This window comes from Macaca thibetana, chromosome 4 (genome assembly GCF_024542745.1).
Source record: "Macaca thibetana thibetana isolate TM-01 chromosome 4, ASM2454274v1, whole genome shotgun sequence".
NCBI classification, from domain to species: Eukaryota; Metazoa; Chordata; class Mammalia; order Primates; family Cercopithecidae; genus Macaca; species Macaca thibetana.
The window spans coordinates 117815146-117842076 of record NC_065581.1 but is presented as its reverse complement, the minus strand read 5'-3'; the positions used below and the strand labels follow the sequence as shown (position 1 = coordinate 117842076).

The 26931-nt window shown below is 38.3% G+C and overlaps 1 protein-coding gene across 3 annotated transcripts in view; it reads left to right on the top strand.

Moving 5' to 3' along the window:
- The window catches only part of ADGB (androglobin), a 235959-nt gene that overhangs the window by 141660 nt on the left and 67368 nt on the right, over positions 1-26931 (top strand). For all 3 annotated transcript variants that reach the window (XM_050787327.1, XM_050787328.1, XM_050787329.1), the window contains 7 exons: positions 1768-1935; positions 6564-6699; positions 7309-7446; positions 10225-10318; positions 14168-14302; positions 14828-14981; positions 21890-22077. In XM_050787327.1, coding sequence (XP_050643284.1) covers positions 1768-1935; positions 6564-6699; positions 7309-7446; positions 10225-10318; positions 14168-14302; positions 14828-14981; positions 21890-22077 — 1013 coding nt within the window. The remainder of the gene's footprint in view (positions 1-1767; positions 1936-6563; positions 6700-7308; positions 7447-10224; positions 10319-14167; positions 14303-14827; positions 14982-21889; positions 22078-26931) is intronic.

The window sequence follows — 26931 nt, the reverse complement described above, 5'->3', positions numbered from 1 at the left end:
CTCTCCTTTCATTTCTTCCTTTACCTAAGGAATTTGGAGCACGTGTCTCCGGGATTTAGCAGGGAAGGGGTAGCTCAGAAGCTTCAGTCTCTTCACCTTCGTCTCCTCTCACTCTTCTTGGTCTCTTCTCCTTGGTTTCTCTTGCTTCTCTGTTCTGATGGGGTCCAAAAGAAGAGATGAGGTCAATGGGACCAGTGTGCCCCCTGAAATCTTCCCTTGGTTTTAGATGTCCTTTGTGCACGTGCATTTGGGAGAATATTTGCAGACGACCTGCCCACTGTATAATTCCTGATGCTTCCTCAGCTCTAACCCTTTCCCACCAAAAAAAAAAAAAAGAAACAAGCAAACAAAAAACAATTCCAAATAGCACAACCTTGTATTGATGGGACTCTCTAAGCCAGCCAGCAAATTTTGTGGCAAACAGATGGCTCCCACACATGTCACACTCATGCATTCTTCCTTGTCTGAGCAGTGGCTGTGCAAGAGTTCCCAGGGCTGCCTCCTCTATTTGCTGTACCACCTCTCACCAGTTCTCTTTCTCTCTTGCTCAACAGCCACAGCAAGATCACACCGATCAGCAAGTTCACTTTAGACACAGATGTCACTTATTTCCCTAACTAGGTTTATCTTGCTTATTTCAAATTGTATTTTTCAAAAAATAAGTCTGCTTTATGTGGTATACATTGTCAGTTTGTTGTCTCCCTTTAGATAATTTATCTCCCCAGGTGTTTATTTATTTTGATCTGTGAGCTCACATCTCCCTGGAGATATCACTTCCTGATGTTGAGAAGATTGTTGAAGTTCAAGTCCAAGAAGCAAAAGAGAATAGACTGACCCAAGGACAGAGAGACTAAAGCTACATAGAACCATAATTGATCCCTATCTAATATTTGACCAGAGAACTTTTCTGGTCATGGTTTCACCTTAGGGAGAGACACCACTGAGATGAAGCTTTCTGTAGGTTTTGTCAGGGTTCTAAGTCAGTGTGTTCCGATAATGAGTCAGTTGCATCTGCTTCCATCAGTTTCTCACCCTAGCAAGGCATCTGTGCTCCAGGCACACTTGCTGGGCCATTCCCCAAAATTTCAGGACAGAATCGGGAATCATGTTTGCACCATGGTGCCCTCTAAGGGGAAAAAATAATTTTGTTTGTTTGTTTGTTTTCCAATTTTACTTTTTTCATGCTGCTGCCAGGCAACTCCAGGACCACCCACCATACACCAACAACAACAGCTCCAAACACCTCATAGTTTTCTCCGATTTTTAAAAATTGGTTACTTCCTGAAATTCCTGTCTCCTTCTTCCTTTATGATTTTTTTTTTTTTTTTTTTTTTTTTTTAGAGTTGATAGCAGGAGAGAGCCACCAGCCCATGCTAGATCACCCTCTTGTCTTTTTTATCTTTCTGGCTTTCTCCCTGAAATCTCTGTTTGTCAGTCCTCAAACTCCACACAGTTTTTTCTCAGACTAATCCTAAATGTCCTCAGAACTATGTCTGGTTATTAACACGGTGCGGAAATTTTCCGTGATCCCCAATATGAGGTGAATATTCCTCCTACAGGGTTCCCACTCAGGTAAGAATTGCATTCCTTGTTTTTTTATCTCTGAGACTGCAGAATTTAGTAAACTGCCTTGATGTCAAATCCTCTATAAAGAATTATTGAATCAGCCATATAGCAGAGGTTTCACATTTTAACAGAAATTAATCTGTATAAACTAAATAACACTTAAGGATGAGTGAGGGTGGCTGCCATGCTTTGTCTTCACAGGAGAGCTGCCGATTTACAGAACAGTCTCTGTTGATTATGAAAGCTATTGGAAATGTGATTGCTAATTTCAAAGATAAGGGTAAACTCTCTGCAGCTTTGAAGGATCTGCAAACAGCTCACTACCCTGTTCCCTTCCATGATAAAGAACTAACCGCACAGCACTTCAGGGTAAGCTTCTTTGGAATACGATGTTCAGAAGAGGAAACTTTCTTTTTGAAATGGTATGTCTTCCATTAGGTGACCTCCCAAATCAGAGCCAGAGAAAATATTTTGGATGAAAATAATATATTTGGGGCCGGGCGCGGTGGCTCACGCCTGTAATCCCAGCACTTTGGGAGGCCGAGGCGGGCGGATCACAAGGTCATGAGATCGAGACCACGGTGAAACCCCGTCTCTACTAAAAATACAAAAAAATTAGCGGGGCGCAGTTGTGGGCACCTGTAGTCCCAGCTACTCGGGAGGCTGAGGCAGGAGAATGGCGTGAACCCGGGAGGCGGAGTTTGCAGTGAGCCGAGATCGCGCCACTGCACTCCAGCCTGGGCGACAGAGCCAGACTCCGTCTCAAAAAAAAAAAAAAGAAAATAATATATTTGGGAGGTGATTTCAGAAAGCAGAAATGAGGGAGTAAAAAGAATGAAATGAGAAAGAGAAAGAAATCGGTTAAAGGACACGACAATTACTGCTGTGGTTACTGGGAATCAGCCTTGCAGGGTGTCCTGAGGAATTATGTGGGACATCCCTTTAAAAGTTCCCACTCAAGGATGGCAAGATGTGGTTTTTCTCCACCAACTCTTTTCCCCAATGTTAGGTGGTTGCCCTCGAGGGCTTTGACTTCCTCACACTTACAACGTGTGGCTCTGCCAGGCTGAGTAGCATTCTGGCTTCACAGGCAGCCTTGAGGGGGTGAAGCAAAGAGACTTTCTGGTAACCCCTTAACAAGGCACATATGGACCTGTCCACTGCAGTTGCACTAAAACCAGGTGGGCTTATGTCTGGCTTTTTAACCCTCACACGATTAATATTTTGGACCAAATAATTATTCTCTCTCCTTCAATTTTTTTTGGAAGAGATTTAGAAGGATTTGTATTAGTTCTTCTTTGTTTTGTAAAATTCAACAGTAAAGCCATCAGGTCATGCACTTTTATTTGATGGGAGACTTTCTCTTTTTTCAAGAGATGAGGTCTTGCTCTGTCAACCAGGCTGGCTTGCAGAAGCATGATCATAGCTCATTGCAGCCTTGAACTCCTGGGCTCAAGCGATCCTCCTGTCTTACCCTCCCAAGTGGGTAGGACTACAGGCATGCACCACCACACCTGGCTATTAAAAACAAACAAAAATTTAAGAGATGTGGTCTCACTATATTGCCTGTGCTGGTCTTCAGCTCCTGACTTCAAGCAATCCTCCTGGCTTAGCCTCCCAAAGTTCTGGGGTTAGCGGCATGAGCATTGTGCCTGGCCAACATGGGATACTTGTTACTACTAACTTAATATTGCCTCTATGTGTCTAGGAATTTGTCCTTTTCTTCTGGGGTAACCAACTTGTTGGCATATCATTTTACATAGTAGATTCTGATGATTCTTTGTATTTCTGCAGTTCATTTGTAATGCCCTGTAGGATGTTTAATAGCATTTCTGGTCCCCACCCTTTAAACACCAGTAGATTCCAGTTGTGACAACTGGAAAAGACTTCAGACATTGCCAGATGCCCCTGCAGGGAGGGATGGCATTGTCAGATTTAGCAAATACAAATACAGGACACCCAGTTAAACTGTATTTTGTGTGCAAACAAACCATATGTGCAATATTTAGGACAGAAGTATACTACTGTCCCAGTATACTTATAAAATTACTTATATAAAATTTCTTTGATCCATTATTCAAAGTTGACTGGGTGTTTGGGGTTCTTGAGGAAATATAATTAGAAATAAAATCTTCCAACCTAGATGACCTGTTCACAAGGCAGAAGAGAAGGAAAACAATTTATCGTTGAATGAAGTTTAAGCCAGAAGACGATGCACATCATAGGCAATCTGCTAAGAGATTACAAAGGCAAAAAACAAACAAACAAAATCTTACCCCAAGCAGATACAGCCCATTTCACACAAACTGTCAAGATAAACAATATGTAGTCCTCAATGAAAAGGACTCCATAGTACCTCTTGCCACACAACATAGTTCATCCCAAATTCACTTGGTATAGGGGTGACCATCTGTGTTAGGTAATTAGCTTTATGAAAAGAAAAATACTTGTAACACCTTCGTATTAGCAAGGTACCTACCAATGCTAGTCTCCTACTCTCCCAAAGAAACTGGGAAATACTGGTGCTATCTTCCATGATGATTAACATTTCAAAGAAATGGTTCTCAGGTCCTGGAGAAAAACATTCCTGGGCTGTTAAATGGGCAAGAGGCTTACTTAGCTTTTTAGAAAGATTTACTGGCCAGTGTGGTGAAATTCCATCTCTACTAAAAATAGAAAAATTAGCCACGTGTGGTGGTGGGTGCCTGTAATCGCAGCTACTTGGGAGGCTGAAGCAGGAGTATCACTTGAACCTGGGAGGCAGAGGTTGCAGCAAGCCGAGATCACGCCATTGCACTCCAGCCTGGGCAACAGGAGTGAAATTCCATCTCAAAAATAAATAAATAAATAAATAAATAAATAAGATTTACATACATTTCTGAGAGAAAGAAAGAGAGAGTGAGAGAGAAAGGAAGAGAGAGAGAGACAGGAAGAGAGAGAGAGAACTTATCATTACAAGTGTCCTGAATGCAACCTCTTTCCTTCTTTTTCATAGGCAGTGATTAAGTCTCTTATTTTTTGATTTGTACTTGCCCTTACAGTGTAATGTATTTAATTTGGCAATGCTGCCTGAGAGGCAGATCAACTCCAGTTGAGAACTTCTCACCTATGAGAGTAATAAACAAGAAATATTTACCATAATTCACCTGTAGAACAAGTCTGATAGTGCCCCCACCCTTAAGTAAACTCTGTCATCCATTCTTCAAGTTGGTAGCTGGTCACAAGGTTTAAAATTAAACAAATAAATAATTAAATCACCATATGACAAAAAAGGCTGTAGTCTCTACAGCTACCACTGGCCCTGAGGCCACAATCAGTATTCAACACCTCTCTCCTCTGCCACCCATTCTAGATTGCCTTCTTTTGCAGCCAGTTCTTCTAGTGGCTCACCGGGTGGGTGATCCAGATTCTCCACCGTGATGGGTGAAGGATCTTGGTTACCTTACCCATCTGTAGCCAGGCCATGGTTGCTGCAATTACTCATTCACTATGGAAGCATCAAGAAATGTCCCAGCAAGTTTCAGACTAAATTCTCCCTGCTCCCTTAATGTAGCAGAAACCCTAGTACTCATGATAATCAATGTGAATTCTCCTCCTATCCTGTTACATTAACTCCTTTTTTTCTGCTTATCCACCAAGATGAGAGGCCCAAAGCAACCACACATATGTCATAGTTTAGGTTTGTCGTAAATAATACCGTATTCCTTGGTGGGATTATCCCTTGTTTCCTTCCTTCAAGAAATGTGTTCTGTAATCTAGCAAACCCGTTATTGTGGGGGAATCGGGCACGGATTCTGCAAATGGGTCATGTCAGATGATGGAGAGGAAGGCCAATCTTACTTGCAACTTTTGAATCTCAGGCCTGTGTGTTTTAACTATGCAGATACAGTACCAGATATTGGTCTTTGGTTCCATATGTACGTACTTCAAGTGTCATCTCCAGGCTGGGTTTTTAACTGAGCCTTCTATGTGTCATTTCAATCTACCAGGAATTTTATCAATTCTATGTATGGTATATGTTAGGACCAACATGTTCCAGACTATTCCCAGTGGTTAAATCCTTAGTCTATAGTGCAACTCTTGGTCCACGGGTATGTTAGCTGAATCCCATGTTTGCAAACCAGATTTTCTATAACCTCTTGGATAATGATGCTCGCCGAGGTACTAAGGACACAGAAAGCAAACTCATAGCTGAGGCAGGAGTCAATTCTTGTAAGGAATCAGTGACCCACCTAGTGGACGTCTAGTCCACTGAAAGCAACTTGCCACCAAGTAACTGGCCAGACTTCTCGGGGGACGATACCATATCAAAGACCAGAGTCAGTTTCTACTGCTGATAGGTTAGATGACTGAGCCTGGATGAAAGAGAGCCCATGTGGTTGGCTCACCATTTCATGCTACCAAGATGACTCTGCATGGGCCCAATGTAGCTGGCCCTGATTTAATATGTAAGGGATCTTGGTGAATGAATCACTTGTGCAGAAGGAAGCTATTTTGGTTAAAAAAAAAAAAAAAAAAAAAAAAAACTCCATTTTATACTTTGATAATTACACAACTATATGATGAAAAAACTTTGTCTAAGTCTAAAAGAGTTTTTTCAATATGAGATTAGTACCACTACTATGTGATTAAAAGAACTCTAAGAAATATATTTTCATTTTAAATAGCATACAAAATAATAATGTGTCTTACAATGGATGGCATCTTAGAATCAATAAAATAAGCTATTTAACTTGCTTAAGCACAAGGATAATGCTTTTTTTTTTTTACCTTATTCTTTACCTCCTCTACCAGTTTAATGCTGTATTTTAATTGAGTCTATATTATAAACATTGTTGTAGTGATTACATTTTATTAAATTAGAAATAATCAAATGATAATTTTGGTATCTTACTGGGCGAATGAGACTTCAAAGAATCTTCTGTTCGGTTGTGTGTATATCTGAGAAATGATTATTTTCTTGCTATAAAAAAATTAATGTACTTTATCTGTTTCAGGTTTTTCATCTTTCCTTATGGCGTTTAATGAAAAAAGTTCAAATAACAAAACCTCCTCCAAACTTCAAATTTGCATTCCGGGCTATGGTTTTGGACTTGGAGTTACTCAATTCCTCCTTGGAAGAGGTTTCTTTAGGTACCCATTAACTGTATATATTTAATCAAGGAATTCCTAGTTTTAAGTAAGGTAAATAATTTGAGAAATGTGTTTGTGGAGTAAGTGGAATAGATGTGTGGACTGTCATGGAGTTCAAGCAATGCTCTAAAAGCTCAAGGGGCTCCAAGGACCTGCTGGGGATCCCTACTCCTAATCCCCACCACATATACTTCCAGGGGAGCCTAGAATTTCCCTGTTTTATTTACTCCTAGCCTTAAAAATGTGGAAGTCACTAATCTATATGATTTGATTTGAAGAATTCTGGCAAGATCCTCTGACCCAAGTAACCCTACTTTCCTCTTCTTCCCATCATTTTGACATGTCTTTTATTTTTGAGAGAAATCTCCGGCTATATTCATACAGAAATCAATAGTAGTTCACTAAGATGTCCGTATTTTGTGTGTTTTCCCTCCTGCAGAATACTTACATTCTAACAAGAACCACCTAGATCTGGCAATATTAAATATGGTGCTAACTCTTGGAATGTAGAATTTTATACGTTGGAGGGCTTTAACAGCTAAAGGCATTGAAACTTGGGGAAGGGATTAAATATAACTTCCAGTCCAAAGTTTGTTTTTCCCTTTCCAGTGGAATGGCTGGACGTTAAATATTCTATGCCTACAAGTGATAAAGAGTATTCTCCTGAGGAAGTAGCAGCAGCAATTAAAATTCAAGCCATGTGGAGAGGAACTTATGTTAGATTACTCATGAAAGCCAGAATACCAGGTATGTATGTTCAAACATTTATAAAACGAACTTGTTTGTATAAGAACAAGTATTTATGTGTGTTAATAAAAGTATTTTAGAGTCACCCCACTTTATGGTTCAGCTAATTAATTTGAGTCCTCTAAATAATGAAATTATTTGAAATCAGGAAGTATGTCCAATACACTGAGTGTCTTGTTCCCAGGATTGGCACAGTGCCTGGTGCATCATAAGCACACAATAAATACTTGCTGAAAGAATGAGTGAAAAAATGAAAGAATGATCAGCTTTGTTTTCCCAATCTATTGCAAATTCTTTTAAAACAGGGAACTGATCTTTTTCTGTATATATCCCAACTACCTAGCACTATGCTACCTCAGTCAGCCTCAGCTAAGTCATGATATTTTCACATTTCCAGATGATTTTTCAAATGAATGAATAATTAAGTGAATGAATAAACTAATGCATAATAAAGAAGCCACCATGTAGGTCCACAGTGACATACATCTAGAAGGCATAAAATGCATTTTAACTGTATTCTTAAATTTATTAAATCAGATACATCTATGTATATGAAATCAAATAGTTTTGCCAGAAAAGTCTATTTTATCAGCTTAAAATAAAACATGGCAGATGCAAAACTTATATTCAAGCATTTTTGGAGACTGAGGTGGGCAGATCGCTTGAGCTCTGGAGTTCAAGACCAGCCTGGGCAACACGGGGAAACCATGTCTCTACAAAAAATATAAAAATTAGCTAGGCATGGTGACATTTGCCTATAATCCCAGCTACTTGGGAGGCAGAGGTGGGAGGATTACTTGAGCCCAGGAGGTGGTGGTTGCATTGAGCCTGAGCTGAGATCACACTACTGCATTCTAGCCTGGGTGACAGGGTGAGATCTTGTCTCAAAAAAACAAAAAACAAAACACATATATTCAGTTCTTTTCATTCTGTAGTTTTTGCTGACATTTTGATAGGAGAAGCCTTACCTCCAATAGAAATCTTTACATATATTGAAACATTTTCTTGTAAAAAAAAAAAAAAAGGCCGGGCGCAGTGGCTCACGCCTGTAATCCCAGCACTTTGGGAGGCCGAGACGGGCGGATCACGAGGTCAGGAGATCGAGACCATCCTGGCTAACACGGTGAAACCCCGTCTCTACTAAAAAATACAAAAAACTAGCCGGGCGCGGTTGTGGGCGCCTGTAGTCCCAGCTACTCGGGAGGCTGAGGCAGGAGAATGGCGTGAACCCGGGAGGCGGAGCTTGCAGTGAGCTGAGATCCGGCCACCGCACTCCAGCCTGGGTGACAGAGCGAGACTCCGTCTCAAAAAAAAAAAAAAAAAAAAAAGGATCTATTTAAAACATTTAATGATAATGTTTAAGCCATAAAAACATCAGATACACAATGGTTTAAAAACCCTAAATTACATAGTTTAATGACAGTTGTCTAATTTGATGTTTTATTTTCCTCCCATTACAAAACATATGCATTCATCAAACTCAATATAGGATGTCTTGGTTTACTTTGTGCTGCTATAATGGAATACCAAAGACCAAGTTACTTATAAAGAACAGAGATTTATTTCTTACAGTTCTGAAGGCTGGAAAATCCAAAATTAAGGGCTTTGCATCTGGACAGAGTCTTTATCCCATGAGGAAGGTGGCAGGGTGAGAGAGCACGTTCGTGAAAGAAAGAGAGAGAGAAAGAGGGAGATAAAGGAGGGATTGAGAGAGTCAGAACTCATCCTTTTATCAGGAAACCACTTATGAGATAACTAACCCACTCTTTCAATAATTACATTAATTCATTCATAAGGGCATAGCCCTCATGAGCTAATCACCTCTTGAAGATTCCACTTCTCAATACTGTTACTTTGGGAATTAAGTTTCTAACACATAAAGTTTGGGAAATGCATTCAAACCATGCATATGGTACAATATGCTTTTATTGTACATATATGTTGTAAAATTTTTCATATAATGATTTTACTTCCCTTTTTAGAGACTGAAAATATGGGCAATTCAGTAATGTACTTCATAGAGTTTTGTGTTCAACTATTCAAAATGTTTTTCTAAATAGTGTTTGCATTTTTTTCACTCAACATATATTTATTGAATAACTCTTGATTGCACAGCAATGTTACATATTTTGGCCTTATAGCAGTCAATAAAACAGACAAAATTTCTAGTCTGATGAATTTTGTATTCTAGTGAGAGTAAGCATATAATAGACAAATACATATATGAAGATATCAATTTTAGATGCTGGTAAATACCATGAAGATATTAAGATAGGATAATTAGAAAAAGAATGTTAGTTTCTGATACAGTAAATTTGAGGCTCTTAATATGGATTCACATTTTCTTGGCAAATTATCTACTTTTAAACCATTTGCAGATAATGCAGTAGATAGAGCTCTAGTAAAATCCTATTAGCCATTGTTCTTTAGAAAAATTGGATGGATTACTTTTTCTGAGATAAGACCTGTTACAAAAAAAGTTTTAGTGTGACAGAGATTGCCGCATGTAAACCCTTTGATGACTACCTTAAATTAGGTCAAGCAATATTTTAAGACTTTAAAGATGAAGGGAAACAGCATAATACAATGAGCAGAGCTCTTGACTAGAAGTTTGTAGCTCATATTTTAAAACTAATTTTTCTGCTAATGAAGCCTATGACTTTGAATACCACCTTACTTGTGAGTTTCAACTTCATTTGTGAAGATGAAGACTTTGAACAAGATGATCTTTCAGGCATCTTAAAGCTTAACGTTGTTATTATTTATTATTATTTTTAGACACAAAAGAAAATATCAGTGTTGCAGATACTCTTCAAAAAGTTTGGGCTATATTGGAAATGAATTTAGAACAGTATGCGGTTTCTCTCTTAAGGTAAAGCAGTCAAATGATATTTTTATTGCAGTATATTGTCCTTTTGTCAAAGTCCAGTTTGAATACTACCATATTTGTTGAGTGCTCCCCAGTCACTGCAGCCTGAACCACACCATTACTTTGGACCTTCCACAATATTTTCTCTGAAACATTTCTATGGTACTTGTTACTTTTTGTTTATGTTTTAATTGCATGGAACTAAAATTCTAAGCAGAAAACCTCTAGGAGCAGAACAAAATTTCCTTAAAACTTACGGTGCTGAGAAGACAAAAATTAAAGTTTAGGACCTGGTAAGGGATGGGATCCCAGTTAACAAATAGTCAGATGAAATCCTTGGAGGGCAACACTTTCTAAACAGGGGCAAGGCCTCGGTAGATTGAATCTTAGAAAAACTGCATTCTAGCCATAACTCATGTCCAACAGTCAAGCTAACCTGAACAAAACAGAAAAAAATTACACACCCACCCACCTCCTCCACTATATCTATACACACTGTACATTATGGAAAATATGTGGAACCATACCCTCTGGTTATTTAGATTTCAGAGGTGACAGAAGAAAAATACATCTAAACATGACTGTTATGAAAATGAGCAAGAAAATAAATAATAAGAGAAAATAGACTAAAAGTTTGAACATTTAATTAATAAAACACAGACAAATGGAAAGCACATCAATGAACATTTTAATAACCAAAATTAGGAACTCATTAATGAATTTAACCACAGATTAGGCATAGTAGAAGAAGAGTTTAGTGAACTGGGTAATATATCAATAAAAAGTATCCCAAGTGAAGCTAAGAGAAAATGAGTGGAAAATAGCATAAGGGACTTGTGGGGCATTCTCAGAAAGCTTAGTGTGTAAGTAATTGGAGTGACAGAAAGTACAAAGATAACAGGTGAGAACCTTCCTAAACTGATAAAAGACATCAATTTGCATTTTCAGGAGACTCTGCAGACCCCATGCAGATTACTTGATTGATCTTTACTCCAGAACCCATTTCCTAAAAGGGTTACACTTTTGCCTAAAGTTTTAATTGTTTGCATGAACATAAGGAGCACAAACCCTCTTTTCCAACCTGCTTTTGTATTTTGGGGCTACCAGGAGGAGATCTGTAGGTCAGATCCTACACCTAATTTTCATGAAAACGATGTGCTAAAAAGTGAGCGCCCCTATTAGGGAATAGGATCAGTACAACAGAGAGGTGTATTTGAAACACTAGCATAATACCTTCAGGAGGTTGTTGTTCTTCTCCATGTGATCTTTCCACTACAGTCAAGACCATTTCACGGAATCTCAGCTTACAGAGGCCATGCTCTTTCAATGCTTTGAGTTCTGATATGATACAGAAGCCATGCTCTTTCAGTGCTTTGAGTTCTACATATGCATTTCTTGGACAGATAAAACCAAAAAGTCTGTTATTTAAACTCAAATGCCAGTGGCATCCAAAGCTACCTTATCCTAGCAGGCATTAATTCTATGGTTAAGAGCACAAAATTTGACACAAGACCTGAAGCTAACCCCAGCTGTATTAATTATTGTTATCTAAGATAAGATTCTTATCCTCTCTAAACTTAATTTTTATATGTAGCATAGGGATAATAATATCTACTGTCTAATACTATTCCCTCATAAATCTGTAAAAATAAATTAAAGTAGACAGGTAGACTTAGCACAATGCCACAGATTGAATCATTACAGAAAAGTAGCCATTGTGAACATTGGTATTGTCATTACTACTACATGTGGAAGTTTGAGGTTCTGAAGCCTAGCCTTTCATTTGCAACTCTGAAGGGGAAGAACTTTCCCCAAGTCAACGGGGAAGATTAAGTTTACCAATTTATGATTTAGTCTTAAGATTGAATCCCATTTGAATCCCATTTCATCTTTTTTTTTTTTTTTTAGACGGAGTCTCGCTCTGTCGCCCAGGCTGGAGTGCAGTGGCACAATCTGGGCTCAATGAGAGCTCCGCCTCCCGGGTTCACACCATTCTCCTGCCTCAGCCTCCCGAGTAGCTGGGACTACAGGCTCCTGCCACCAGGCCCGGCTAATTTTTTGTATTTTTAATAGAGACATGGTTTCACCGTGTTAGTCAGGATGGTCTTGATCTCCTGACCTCGTGATCCACCCGCCTCAGCCTCCCAAAGTGCTGGGATTACAGGCGTGAGCCACCATGCGAGGCCGAATCCCATTTCATCTTAACAATCCAATCCAATTGTGTGTACGCACACAGAGAGAACAGACCCTCTTGTACAAGTTATTTCTGCATTCTGAGGCCTATCATAAGAAAATACGTGGGTCAGATCTTGCACCCAATTTTCTTGCAAATGATGTCTAAAAAACAAACTCCCCTATGAGGGCATCGTATCAGATAAAAATCTGACTAAATTGAAACTAATTCTTAATTAAGACTAACTCTTCCAACTCAGTCAGGTACTTCACCCTAGGTCATTCAAAATATTCTATATAGTTCATCAGGATTTTGAAAGCCTTACATTCATTAAAAGGGTAGAATGTTTAACAGGAGCAGTGACATCTGGGAAGACCAGAAATCACCCTCATTTTAGAATGGTGCAGGTCCCGTTCCAGTCAATTCCCACTGCGACCGGCTTAATTCCCATGTTGGTTGAGCCAACATCCTTGTATAGATTAGGCCAGCCCTGTGTGATTTACAAGAGTGTCCTGCATTGACAGATCTGCACTTTATAGCTCCTAGTTAGAATTATCATACCACTGATCATCCAAACTAGGACATTAACAAGAAAAGATGGAGAACTGTTAATAATTAGTCCAGTACTGTAAGTATAAACCACAGATATCCCAGGCAAACCAGATATATGGTTACCCTATTATTTGTCATTGTCACCATTTTAAAAGGTCTTTTAAACCCCTTCCAAGTATAATCCTGTTAGTTTCCTCCTACCAAAAGCCTATGATCAACAAAAACCTAACAAAAACCAGTGATGAAATGGAGTATGTGACTTTTGTCTTCCATGAGGACCACCATGTCTTTGCTTTCCACTGACAATCAATGAAAACTTCTGCCTTCTGAAAGACAAGAACACCTCTGGCTCTGTCTAGACCTCTAAAAGAGAACCATTTGCTATGGCTATAAGACTTCCATCCCAGCTAATACCTGAGACATTGTATATAGGGCCTTATATTCTCAGTGCTACTAAGGGCACATCCGGTTTCTGGCAGAATGGGAAGGATAAGACCCGGAAAATCCGTCACATCATCATTCCCATTATGTTCTGGAATATGTCACAGTCTTCTAGGGGGAAAACGTGGAGAAACCTCAGCTCCATAATTAGTTTAGCAGTGAATGCTCTACTCCCTTATACCCTCAAAAATCATGCAGGAGGAAAGCCAGCACTCTCCACTTGTGCATGGCCTCAGATTTTTTAAATCTATTTTTCCAAACATATTTCTCACTTTAAACTCCATTTCAGTCTCCATTCTCTACTTTAATTCCAGGCCCTTCAGTGACTCTCACCCAGTTTTGTTGCTGGTTTGCTTGCTTCTAGTTTTTCTATCCTTATAGCTTCAACTTTGGTTCTGGTTTCCCAGCTATAAACTTTACTCCCTCAATCATGGATCATGTTCTCCTTTAAGAGCCTCAGACAACCTTGGGCACCTTTGACAGATATCTTTTGTGAGTGACCTAAAATGGGTCCCCATCCTTTGGCACCATGTATCAGGGACTACACAGAACCCCTTTGATCAAGATCTCAATCTAGCAAACAATGACTTGCAATATCTTACACTATTTTTATTTCATTTTGTAAATAGAGTTTATCTTTAAAGTGGCTTTTGCCATTGATACTTAATTTATTTTTATATTTCTAGACTAATGTTTAAAAGCAAGTGCAAGTCTTTGGAATCTTATCCGTGCTATCAAGATGAAGAAACTAAGATTGCTTTGGCGGATTATACTGTGACTTATCAAGAGCAGCCACCAAATTCTTGGTTTATAGTATTCAGGTAAGGTTATTATAGAATGACAAATATGTCTCTAAATGACTTGCAGTATCTATATTTATGAATATTTATTTATGATAGTGGTAAAGGTATTAGCTTCTGGGTTGCTTTCATAAGTTAGTTAAAATTCTTCCACACTTCGCATTTTAAATGAGATATTATATAAAATTTTTATCTATTCATCAAAATATGAAGAATGTTTACTAATTATTAGAAACTTTTAGGTTTGTGATAAAAATAATATAACAAATTAATATGCTTTTAGAATAGAAAAAGATCCTTCAATTTCTAAGCAATAGCATATCTGGTAAAAGTCACAAATTACTTATAAAATTGAATTTTTTAATAAAGTTTGCATTTACTTGACAAAATAGCATATGAATAGTAATTTTTAAAAGAAAATAATATGCGTGCCTTTTAGTTATTTGGAACTTTGGAGTTTTAAAAAAAATTTCTTGGCATTGATGCAAATTTCAAACTGCCTTTAAGATTCATGTCAAGGGAAAGTTCATGCTTTTGTAATTACAGAGAAACATTTTTGGTTCCTCAAGATATGATTTTGGTTCCCAAAGTATATACTACACTTCCAATCTGTATCCTACACGTTGTTAATAATGACACGATGGAGCAAGTGCCCAAGGTGTTCCAAAAAGTGGTGCCTTATCTTTATACCAAGAATAAGGTAGGTATAAACTGTATTCTCCACATATGATAGAATGGCAGTGAAAAGTCATCAGCTTGTAGAGGGTCCTGAAGGGAGGGCAGAGTTGTTTTTAATCTACTTAACAGGCAAATAAGGCCCTGATCTTTCACTATAGAAGTCCCATATATTTAACAGTAGGAGGCATTTAATGTAAATACTAAAGCATTCTTCACCTCTCAATCCTCTTTCTTCTTCTCCCCAAAGAAAACATGGCAAAAAGAAAGCACTGGAAATTCTAATTATTGAAATTTAAGAAGCATATAAATGCTTAAAATAGAAATGAATCTAAAGAGCTCCTTTAGCCTTATCCCAAAACAAAATCAGATGATTGTCTTTGTTTCCCACTGGGTTTTTATTCTACTCCTGTATATCTCAGAAAATTGTGGTCACATAGCCACCAACCATCACCACCTCATTTTGAGGGCTACATAAATTCCTTCACCAGCCAGAGGTACTTGGGGACCTTTCTGTGGCTGAATGATAGACCCTGATCTGTGACCTTCATTCAAACCACATTGCTTCTCTGTTCATTTAAATTTCATATTTGCCATTCTAACTAGTGTGAGATGGTATCCCATTGTGGTTTTGATTTGCATTTCTCTGATGGCTAGTGATGATGAACACTTTTTCATGTGTCTGTTGGCTGCATAAATATCTTCTTTTGAGAAGCATCTGTTCATATCCTTTGCCCACTTTTTGATGGGGTTGTTTTTTTCTTGGAAATTTGTTTGAGCTCTTTGTAGGTTCTAGATATTAGCCCTTTGCCAGATGAGTAGATTGCAAAAATATTCTCCCATTCTGTTGGTTGGGTGTTCACTCTGATGGTAGTTTCTTTGCTGTGCAGAAGCCCTTAGTTTAATTAGATCCCGTTTGTCAATTTTGGCTTTTGTTGTCTTTGCTTTTGATGTTTTAGACATGAAGTCCTTGCCCATGCCTATGTCCTGAATGGTATTGCCTAGGTTTTCTTCTAGGGTTTTTATGGTTTTAGGTCTGACATTTAAGTCTCTAATCCATCTTGAATTAATTTTTGTATAAGGAGTAAGGAAGGGATCCAGTTTCAGCTTTCTACATGTGGCTAGTCAGTTTTCCCAGTACCATTTATTAAAAAGGGAATCCTTTCCCCGTTTATTGTTTTTGTCAGGTTTGTCAAAGATCAGATGGTTGTAGATGTGTGGTATTATTTCTGAGGACTCTGTTCTGTTCCATTGGTCTATATCTCTGTTTTGGTACCAGTACCATGCTGTTTTGGTTACTGTAGCCTTGTAGTATAGTTTGAAGTCAGGTAGCGTGATGCCTCCAGCTTTGTTCTTTTGGCTTAGGATTGTCTTGGCAATGTGGGCTCTGTTTTGGTTTCATATGAACTTTAAAGTAGTTTTTTCCAATTCTGTGAAGAAACTCATTGGTAGCTTAATAGGGATGGCACTGAATCTATAAATTACCTTGGGCAATATGGCCATTTTCACAATATTGATTCTTCCTATCCATGAGCATGGAATGTTCTTCCATTTGTTTGTGTCCTCTTTTATTTCATTGAGCAGTGGTTTGTAGTTCTCCTTGAAGAGGTCCTTTACATCCCTTGTAAGTTGGATTCCTTGGTATTTTATTCTCTTTGAAGGTATTGTGAATGGGAGTTCACTCATGATTTGGCTCTCTGTTTGTCTGTTATTGGTATATAAGAATGCTTGTGATTTTTGCACATTGATTTTGTATCCTGAGACTTTGCTGAAGTTACTTATCAGCTTAAGGAGATTTTGGGCTGAGACGATGGGGTTTTCTAAATATACAATCATGTCATCTGCAAACAGGGACAATTGGACTTCCTCTTTTCCTAATTGAATACCCTTTATTTCTCCTGCCTGATTGCCCTGGCCAGAACTTCCAACTCTATGTTGAATAAGAGTGGTGAGAGAGGGCATCCCTGTCTTGTGCCAGTTTTCAAAGGGAATGTTTACAGTTTTTGCCCATTCAGTATGATATTGGCTATGAGTTTGTCAGAAATAGCTCTTATTATTAAAAAGTCAGGAAACAACAGGTGCTGGAGAGGATGTGGAGAAATAGGAACACTTTTACACTGTCGGTGGGACTGTAAACTAGTTCAACCATTGTGGAAGACAGTGTGGCGAATCCTCAAGGATCTAGAACTAGAAATACCATTTGACCCAGCCATCCCGTTACTGGGTATATACCCAAAGGATTATAAACCATGCTGCTATAAAGACACATGCACACGTATGTTTATTGCGGCCCTATTCACAATAGCAAAGACTTGGAACCAACCCAATGTCCATCAATGACAGACTGGATTAAGAAAATGTGACACATATACACCATGGAATACTATGCAGCCATGAAAAAGGATGAGTTCATGTCCTTTGTAGGGACATGGATGCAGCTGGAAACCATCATTCTCAGCAAACTATCACAAGAACAGAAAACCAAACACTGCATGTTCTCACTCATAGGTGGGAATTGAACAATGAGAACACTTGGACACAGGAAGGGGAACATCACACACCAGGGCCTGTCATGGGGTGGGGACAGGGGGGAGGGATAGCATTAGGAGATATACCTAATGTAGATGATGAGTTGATGGGTGCAGCACACCAACATGGCACATGTATACACATGTAACAAACCTGCGCGTTGTGCACATGTACCCTAGAACTTAAAGTATAATAATGAAAAAAAAAAATCACACACTCTCCCCCCCAAAAAAATAAATAAATAAAATAAATCTCATATTTGTCTTTTCAATCATTTCCTCTAAGAGAGAATCACAACAAATAATAATGTATACCTAGCTGGATATGAAGAGGACTGTTTTAGCTCTGTCTTCCATTCTGTAGCTTTATGTTTTTGAACCTCTTCATTTTTATTTTTGAGTTATGTCTGTACTTGACTTCTGAGATTCATTTCAGCCTATGATTCTATACATTATTTTGTGTAAATTAGAACATACTTATCTCATGAATACTGCTTTCGTTTAAAAGAAGGATAAATTTAAAAATGTATTAACTCCATACAAATCCTAATAGCTCTTTCATGCTGTCTTAGAGATTTTAGGAAACATTTTAAAAATAAGGGCAATTAAATTTTTGATGAAACTACTTAACCCCATTGATACATATGTGTGTGTATATGTATATATTATATACATATATAATCTGCGGTTTTGAAAATTTTTTAATAATTTTATTATAATTTAAAAGTTGTATGTGTTTCATTAAAACCTTAGCATGTTTTTCTATAATTTTTAATAAGATAGATTTTTTTACATTGCAATCAGATTTTATTAAATTTGAAGACATTATCAAATTGTAACTTGGGCTTCAATTACTTTTATTTTGTATTAAATTTGGCAAGTTTAACATTTACATTTTATAAGCAAATCTGATAAACATCAATATTTTTGTATACAGTTATCTATGTTTGGAATTATACACCTGAACATAATTTTTAAAAACTCACTTGATTAAAGTCAATGCATCAATATATTATTTTTACTTATTATTCTTGTCAATTACCTTGAAAGGACATTTACATATCACTTAAAAACAGAATATTTTGTTAATAAAATTCAATTTCTGTACATCAAACATGTATTTACAAATTTTATTTGACCCACACGATTTCCTTTTATACTATATTTATTCTTCCCCATGTCCTAACAAATGATATCTCTAAACCAAGCTCGTCTAACCCACGGCCCATAGGCTGCATGTTGCCCAGGATGACTTTAAATATATCCCAACACAAATTCGTAAACTTTCTTAAAACACTGTGAGATATTTTTGTGATTCTTTTTCTTTAAGCTCCTCAGCTATCGTTAGTGTTAGTGTATTTTGTGCATGGCCCAAAACAATTCTTCCACTGTGGCCCAGGGAAGCCAAAAGATTGGACACCCCTCCTCTAAACCTGACCTTTCTGCAGCAGAACGCCTTGGGTTAAACCAAACTATAGAGCTAGTTCTTCACGAACAAATTTGTCCAAGCACCAGTGGATTATTTTTTGAATGTTTTTGAAGTTTGAGCTAGACTTCCTTTTGAATAGAAACAATTTATTTAATTTGTGATTAGAATTCAAAAGTCACAAAGATTAAGAGAAAGAAGATGATTTAATTTAAAGGGAGACTCTATCAAGGTTATAGATGTCATCAAATTCTATCTATGAATTCTGTATTACTCGATAAATAGACTAATGCTAGTCTTGAATACTTCATTTTGAAAGAGATCTTTAAAGAATATTTGGTTGAGCCAAGTACGAATCTGATTGTTATTTACATCTAGCATACTTCTTTGGGTTGGGTTGGGTTTGGTTTTTGTCTTAGAAACTCCACTGTAGACCTCCCTTTCTTGATTAAGCTTGAATTTTTCAGAAGTTCTAAGTGATACATTTTGAGTCAACGATCAGAAGAACATTCTAGCTCCACTTAATTCTTATTTTTAAGTGGTAAATTGAGGTTGCAGCAAACATCTTCCTATCTCATATTTTATCTCTTCTACCCTCTCACTCTAGCCAGCTCTGTTTAGAAAGAAAGTTAAGGCTGGGCACAGTGGCTCATGCCCATAATCCCAGCACTTTGGTAGACCAAAGCGGGTGGATCACCTGAGATCAGGAGTTCGAGACCAGCCTGGAAAACATGGCAAAACCCCCATCTCTACTAATAATACAAAAATTAGCCAAGTGTGGTGGCGTGTGCCTGTAGTCCTAGCTACTAGGGAGGCTGAGGCAGGAGAATCACTTGAACCCAGAAGACAGAGGTTGCAGTGAGCCGTGATCATGCCACTGCTCTCCAGCCTGGGTGACAAGAGCGAAACTCCATCTCCAAAAAGAAAAAAAGTTAAAAGTGGAGAAATTGTGGAGGAGAATATCAAGCTGTGTGAAAAGTGGTCCCTTTTGTGCTGCAGTTTTCTTCCCTTCATAATTCTTGATCTTTGAACATTTATCCAAACAACCTTTGTCTCTGCTAAAATGTGGTTCCCAGAACTGAATGCTGCCTCTGAAAGTAATTCTGACCCACAAAATGTAAAGAGGATCATTGCTCCATTGTTTTGTACCCTGTGATTGTGTCTGTCTTTTGGTACCTACAAGGCATATTGATATGGTGGACTCAGGAGACACCTCAAGAGAGAACATCTTTGGCTGATTAGATAATGTCTAAAACGCTATTGAGCAGTTATATAACTAGCAATCTTAGATGGAAATTTTGTGGCTAATTCTGCCCAGCAGGCTCCTCAAGAGGCATCCTGGCTCATATGAAATTCACCAGAGGCCTTGACATATGCCTGCATGAAATTCATAAACCCCATGTCTGCAACCTTTGCCTGATGTTGTGTCTTCTAATCTTATGAAAAAAGTAAATAAGTTTTCGTTCCCAATAAACTCATGTTGCTTTTAAGAATAGGTTTTATCTTTGAGGTTCACGTGAGACATCCTTTTTAAATGAGCTACAGCAGAACTTTGATAAGCACTATTATTAAACTTACTAGTCTGTGGTTTGCAGAGTATATATTCTTCTTAAGTTTGAAAAATCAGAATTGTTTACTTTAGTTTTTTTCATAAATACTCAAGACCATACACTGTAATTCAGAATACTAGTCTATAGGATCCCTCAATACTCAGTACTCAATTATATAACTCTTTTACTACTGAATCCATTTAGCATAGCCAAGTTCTGTCTTGTAATCCTATCACTGATTTAGCTTTGGATTTTCACTTACCAATATCTATCCCACCATTTAATAACTTTTTCCTTTGTAATTATTCTGAGTGGAAGCAAAAACAAAATAATTTGGCTTTGCCTCTTTAATTCATTAGTACAATAAACTCAAATAATGATAAAAATATCAACACATATGTGCATTACACTTTGCAAGTAAAAATGCTTTATTATACTTTTTTTTTACTTGCCCCAAACATAATGTCATAAAGTCCTTATTGGTGTTGCAATTCTCATCTCATTATGGGGATTGGAATTCCAGCTAATATTTCTAGATGCATATGAAACTTTTTAAAAATTCATTCTGGCTTATATATGGGTATAGATAGATAGATAGATAGATAGATAGATAGATAGATAGATAGACAGACAGATAGATAGATAGATAGATAGATAGATAGATAGATAGATAGATATAATTTTTACTTCTGGAATCTAAACCTACCAGAGAGCTATCTGTGGATAGAGTACAGCTGGAAGACAAATCTATCTTTTTATTCTTTATTAGGGGCATCTGGAATTATAATCTCAGAATTTACTTTGAACATTTACATCTGTTATGATATCATGCTTTTGATTCACTGACAATTATGTTAAACCAAGCTCTTCCCCATCATAAAGTAAGCCATTCCCAGGCTCTTGAGCTTCCCCTTTTCTGCTATCTAAAGAACTCATCCTCAATCACACATCAGGGTTCTGTGGAAGCAAATCAGCTATTAATTTTATAGTTTTACCTGTCATATAAACAGAATACATTTATTTGAACTCTTCTGCCTTTCTTACTTCAGTATTCCAGAAAGATGGATCTGGGAGACAGGAAAATCAAGTAAGAAGCTTTTGGGCTACTCTGGGATGGTGCAATGATAAGAATTTGCTGTGGGAGGCATTAGAAGAGGACATAGTAATCATCTATTGTGGTTAAGCACTTTATTTTATAGTTAAGGAACCACACAAAGGAAAATATCAGTTTATTGTTTTCCTGAAAACTTTGTAGGATAGTGCTTTCTAGGAGAAATTCCAAACATAATCCTAGTGATTCTATATTTATTAAGAGATCTTGGGACCTATAGATAATATCATAATAATAAGACATTTAGTACTATTAGATATTGTACATTTGAGAGAATAATAACGTAATTCATTTCTGTGTAATTTATCTTTCTTATAGAAGGGATATACTTTTGTGGCAGAAGCATTTACAGGTGACACGTACGTAACAGCCTCACGATGGAAACTGCGTCTCATTGGTTCTTCTGCTCCACTGCCATGCCTGTCTCGAGACTCTCCATGCAATACCTTTGCTATAAAGGAAATCCGAGATTACTACATACCCAATGATAAGAAAATTTTATTCAGGTACAAGTATATGACAGAAGGGGAAAGGCATTTCTAAAAAAATATTAATATTTTAGGATAAAAATAAATTCTGCAGTAAAATCCTGAGTCGGTTTTGAACTTCAAATTTTATATTCTTTTTGGAAACAATTAATTGAGTGTAATGTGATTATGTGGGCGTTATGTAAGATTAAGCCTGTATGACTACATATAATAGTAATGAGATTTCCTTAGTCTTCATTCTACTTGACTTTGATTAAAGATTCTTCATGACATGGCTTCCTCTTACTGCTTTCTTCCTCTTCTGCTCCATCTCTGGCTAGTATTTTGTGGGGGTTTCTTTATCAACCAACTCAGTCTTCTTTTCATGCTCACCTATGTGCAGTGTTCTCCTTAAATAGCCTAATCATAGATTCCACTGTCTTTCGTTAATCAGTCTTCAATGTCCCTGCACTACTTTCAGCCCTTATTACCTTCGGTCTATAGAATTGTTTTGTTTCTGGAATCCATGACTCTATTTTATTCCCTTTTCTGCATTTAATCAGTTTTTTCTCTCTCTCCATATCCATTCACATACTCATCCTTTACTACCACAGTAATTGCCTTTCAACCACATATATTTAAACATGTGATTTGCCTGCTTTAAAACCTTTGATAACGTTCCATTGGCTACAGATCAACTCCGAAGCACATAGCATGTTTTTAGCATTCTTGAACAGATGCCTAACACAGTGCACTCTCCTGACAGAACTAATGACCACCTCTTGGTATATATGCCCAGAAATTTTATTTTGCTCAAGCCTTTCCTCTTGTCTCATGTGTCCTGTCACCACCTCTCCACTTAAAAAAAAAATTCATCACCTTTAATGATAATTTTCAGTAGTAAAATTCTTTGTGCTTAAACCTTCAAATATAATTAGTTAGCTCTGGTCATGTTCCTATAGTCCTTTGTTCTCTCTGAGACTGTGACATATCAAATTCTATCTAGTTAACTTCACATTGGCCACTATGAGAATCAACATTGATTGAAGGCAAGAATCATTTATTTTCAATATAAGACCTAACACAGTGTCTGATACATAATTGGCCTCCATTAACAACGTGTTGTTATTCAACATGTTGTTGGAATACTTATCTTCTCATTTTAATATACACTTCTCTGCACAGAAAATTTGGAAAATATGTGCATTCTCAAGAAGGAAAGAAACATACCAATAACTAAAAAAAGCAATTGTGATAAAATATTTGAACTACTATGATAGGAAACCATCATATCACATGGCAGGGCCACTAATAGACTAAAAAGTGACATTTAACCTACTACCTAAATGAGTCCCAGAAGCTGGCTTAAAGTCATCAAGCTGAGTGGTGAGGAAGGTGAACAGGGACCTGCTTAGGTAGCACAAGTGAAAGTTCATAAATATACAGCCTTTTCTGGAAACTCAAGACATTGTTTTTTGTTTGCAGAGTTGGGTTTCAGCATGCTATAGTAAGAAGTAAGACCAGAATGTTAGCAAAGGCTTTCTGAGAAGAGCCTCACTGGACAAGAAGTATGGATTTTTACATTAGGAACAAGGGGACTCTTTAAAGGATTTTAAGAAAGATTACATTATCAGATTTGTGTTAAAAATTATGTCTGCATAGCATGAATTTTAAAAAGTACATTATATATATATATATATATATATATATAGTTTTTTTGAGACAGTCTTACTCTGTCACCCAGGCCATAGTACAGCGGCATGATCTTGGCTCATTGCAACTTCTGCCTCCCAGGTTCAAGTTATTCTCATGCCTCAGCCTCCCAAGTAGCTGGGATTACAGGTGCATTCCACCAAGCCTTATTAATTTTTGTATTTTTTGTAGAGATTGGGTCTTACCATGTTGTCCAGGCTAGTCTCAAATTCCTGGCCTCAAGTGATCTACCTGCCTCGGCCTCCCAAAGTCCTGGAATTACAGATGTGAGCAACGTCTCCCAGCCCGTTAATTATATAACAGAAAAGATGTTAGAACTTTATTATTTTTAAATTATATTTAATCATAAAAGACATGGAATATGAAAAAAAAAAAAAAAAACTTCACTCAAGGCAGCAGTGTGTTGAATGAATGAAAGGGGAGCATAACCGGAGAGGGGGAAACCAGGTAAAAGCTTTGCAATAACCCAGGAGTGAGATTATGGCAGTCTGAAGTAGGGCAGCATATTGACCTGCGAGGACTCTGCCGTAACAAAAGTCCACACGCTGGGTGGGTGGCTTCAGCAATAGACATGCATTGTTGCAGAACTGTGGCAACTATTAACAGAAATGTGAGATCAAATTGTCAGCAGGATTGGTTACAACTGAGGCTGTGGGAGACAACCTGTTTCATGACTTTCTCCTGGCTTCTTGTGGTTTGCTGGTAATCTTTGGTTATCCTTAGCTTTTAGAAGCACCACATCTATCTCTGCCATCACCTTCACGTGGTGTTTTCCCCTGTATGCCTCTGTTTCCAAATTTCCCTCTTTTTTTACAGACAATCTTGCTTTGTTGCCCAGCTGGAGTTCAGTGGTACAATCATGGCTCACTGAAAACTCTAACTCCTGCCTCAGGCAATCCTCTCACCTCACCATAGCTGGTACTATGGGCATATGCCACCATGCCCAGTTAATTATTTTTTAAATTTTTTGTAGAGACAGAGTCTTGCTATGTTGACCAGGCTGGTCTCAAACTCTTGGCCTCAAGCAATCCTCCTGCCTTGGTCTCCCAAAAGTGCTGGGTTTACAGGCATGAGCCACAGTGCTCAGTCCTAAATTTCCCCTTTTTTAATGAGGACACCAATCATACTGGAGTAGAACCCACTCTAATGACTTAATTTTAACTTGATTCTCTGCAAAAGACCCTATCTCCAACTAGGTGACATTGTGAAGCACTGGGGGTTAGAACTCCAACAGATCTTTGGTGGTAGGAGGGGACACAATTCAACCCATTACAGGCAGTGACAGGGAATCTGGAGAGAAGAAAATGGATTTTCAGATATTGAGGTAAAATTGACAGCCTTGCTGGAGTTCTAGAGTTTGACTTGGGAAATGTGTGGATGATGTCATTTACTTAGAGGGGAGAAGCTCATTTGCAAGGTGGGCCATAGGAAGACAACTGATTCCTTTTTAGTTTTTAAATGTGGTGGTCTAGTGAAATAGCCAAGTGATACTGCATAGGTAGTTCCACCGTAGACATTGATTTGGGAGTCATGATTCTGTTACTGTTCCTGAAAGTGCCCAGGAAAGTTTGTAAAATGAGAATCAGACCCAGGACAGAACATGAAGACTCTCTGATGTTTGTGGGAATGTCTGTCAATGGAAGCAAAGCAGCCCCCAAATAGGAGGGAAAGTATAAAAGCTGCTGTGCTTGTAGGAGAAGAGTTTTTAAAGGAGGAGGAAATCCGGGTCCAGAGAACACTGTCAAGTTCCCCTGAGAGGTAAAAGAAGAAGAGAACCAAAGTTTCTATAGGATGGTGACAAACTCCTTGAAACCTTGGCAAGAGTAGGTTTAGCACCTGGTGTGTTAGTCCATTCTCACACTGCTATAAAGACATACCTGAGACTCGGTAATTTACGGAGAAAAGAGGTTTAATTGATTCACAGTTCTTTTTTTTTTTTTTTTTTTTTTTTTTTTTTTTTTTTTTTTTGAGACGGAGTCTCGCTCTGTCAGCCAGGCTGGAGTGCTGTGGCCGGATCTCAGCTCACTGCAAGCTCCGCCTCCCGGGTTCCCGCCATTCTCCTGCCTCAGCCTCCCGAGTAGCCGGGACTACAGGCGCCCGCCACCTCGCCCGGCTAGTTTTTTTTTTTTGTATTTGTTAGTAGAGACGGGGTTTCACCGTGTTAGCCAGGATGGTCTCCATCTCCTGACCTCGTGATCCGCCCGTCTCGGCCTCCCAAAGTGCTGGGATTACAGGCTTGAGCCACCGCGCCCGGCCTATTCACAGTTCTACAGTATGTACAGGAGGCATGGCTGGGGAAGCCTCAGGAATCTTACAATCATGGCAGAAGACAAAAAGGAAGCAGGAACGATCTTCACATGGCAAAGCAGGATGGGGAGAGAGAGAGAGAGAGAGAGAGAGAGAGAGAGAGAGAGAGAGAGAGAGAGAGAGAGAGAGAGAGAGAAAGTGCTGTACACTTTCAAACACCCAGATCTCATGAGAACTCACTCACTATCATGAGGACAGCAAGGGGGATTTCCGTACCCATGATCCAATCACCTTCCACCAGGCTGCTACTCCAACACTGATTATCATAATTCAACATGAGATTTGGGTGGGGACACAGAGCCAAACCATAGCACCGGTGTTGGTGATGGAGTAAGCACGTGGAAGATGGTAAGATGAGAAGAGTGGAGGCAGACAACTCTCCTTAGGTGCTGAGCTGGGAAGTTGGCAATGCAGTAGAGGCTGGACTGCAAGGTGGGCTGAAAGTTGCGTTGGTTTGTGTTTTTGCTTTGTTTTAATCTGTCTTAAAGATAGGAGAGAACTGTACTTATACACAAGCTAATTTCAAGGAGGAATAAAGAGTGGGGTCTTTTTAAGATACAGGAGAGGGGCCAGGCGTAGTGGCTCATGCCCGTAATCCCAGTACTTTACAAGGCTGAGGAAGGAGGATTGCTTGAGACCAGGAGTTCAAGAACAGCCTGGGTAACATAGTGAGATCCTGTCTCTACAAAAAATAAAAATTTAGCTGAGCATGGTGGTGCATACCTGTAGTCCCAGCTATATTGGAGTCTGAGGCGGAAATATCATTTAAGCCCAGGAGTTCGAGGTGCAGTGAGCCATGATTGCACCGCTGCACTCCAGCCTGTGCGACCTTTTTCATATATATAGAGAGAAAAAAGTGTCGTCTTTTAGTAT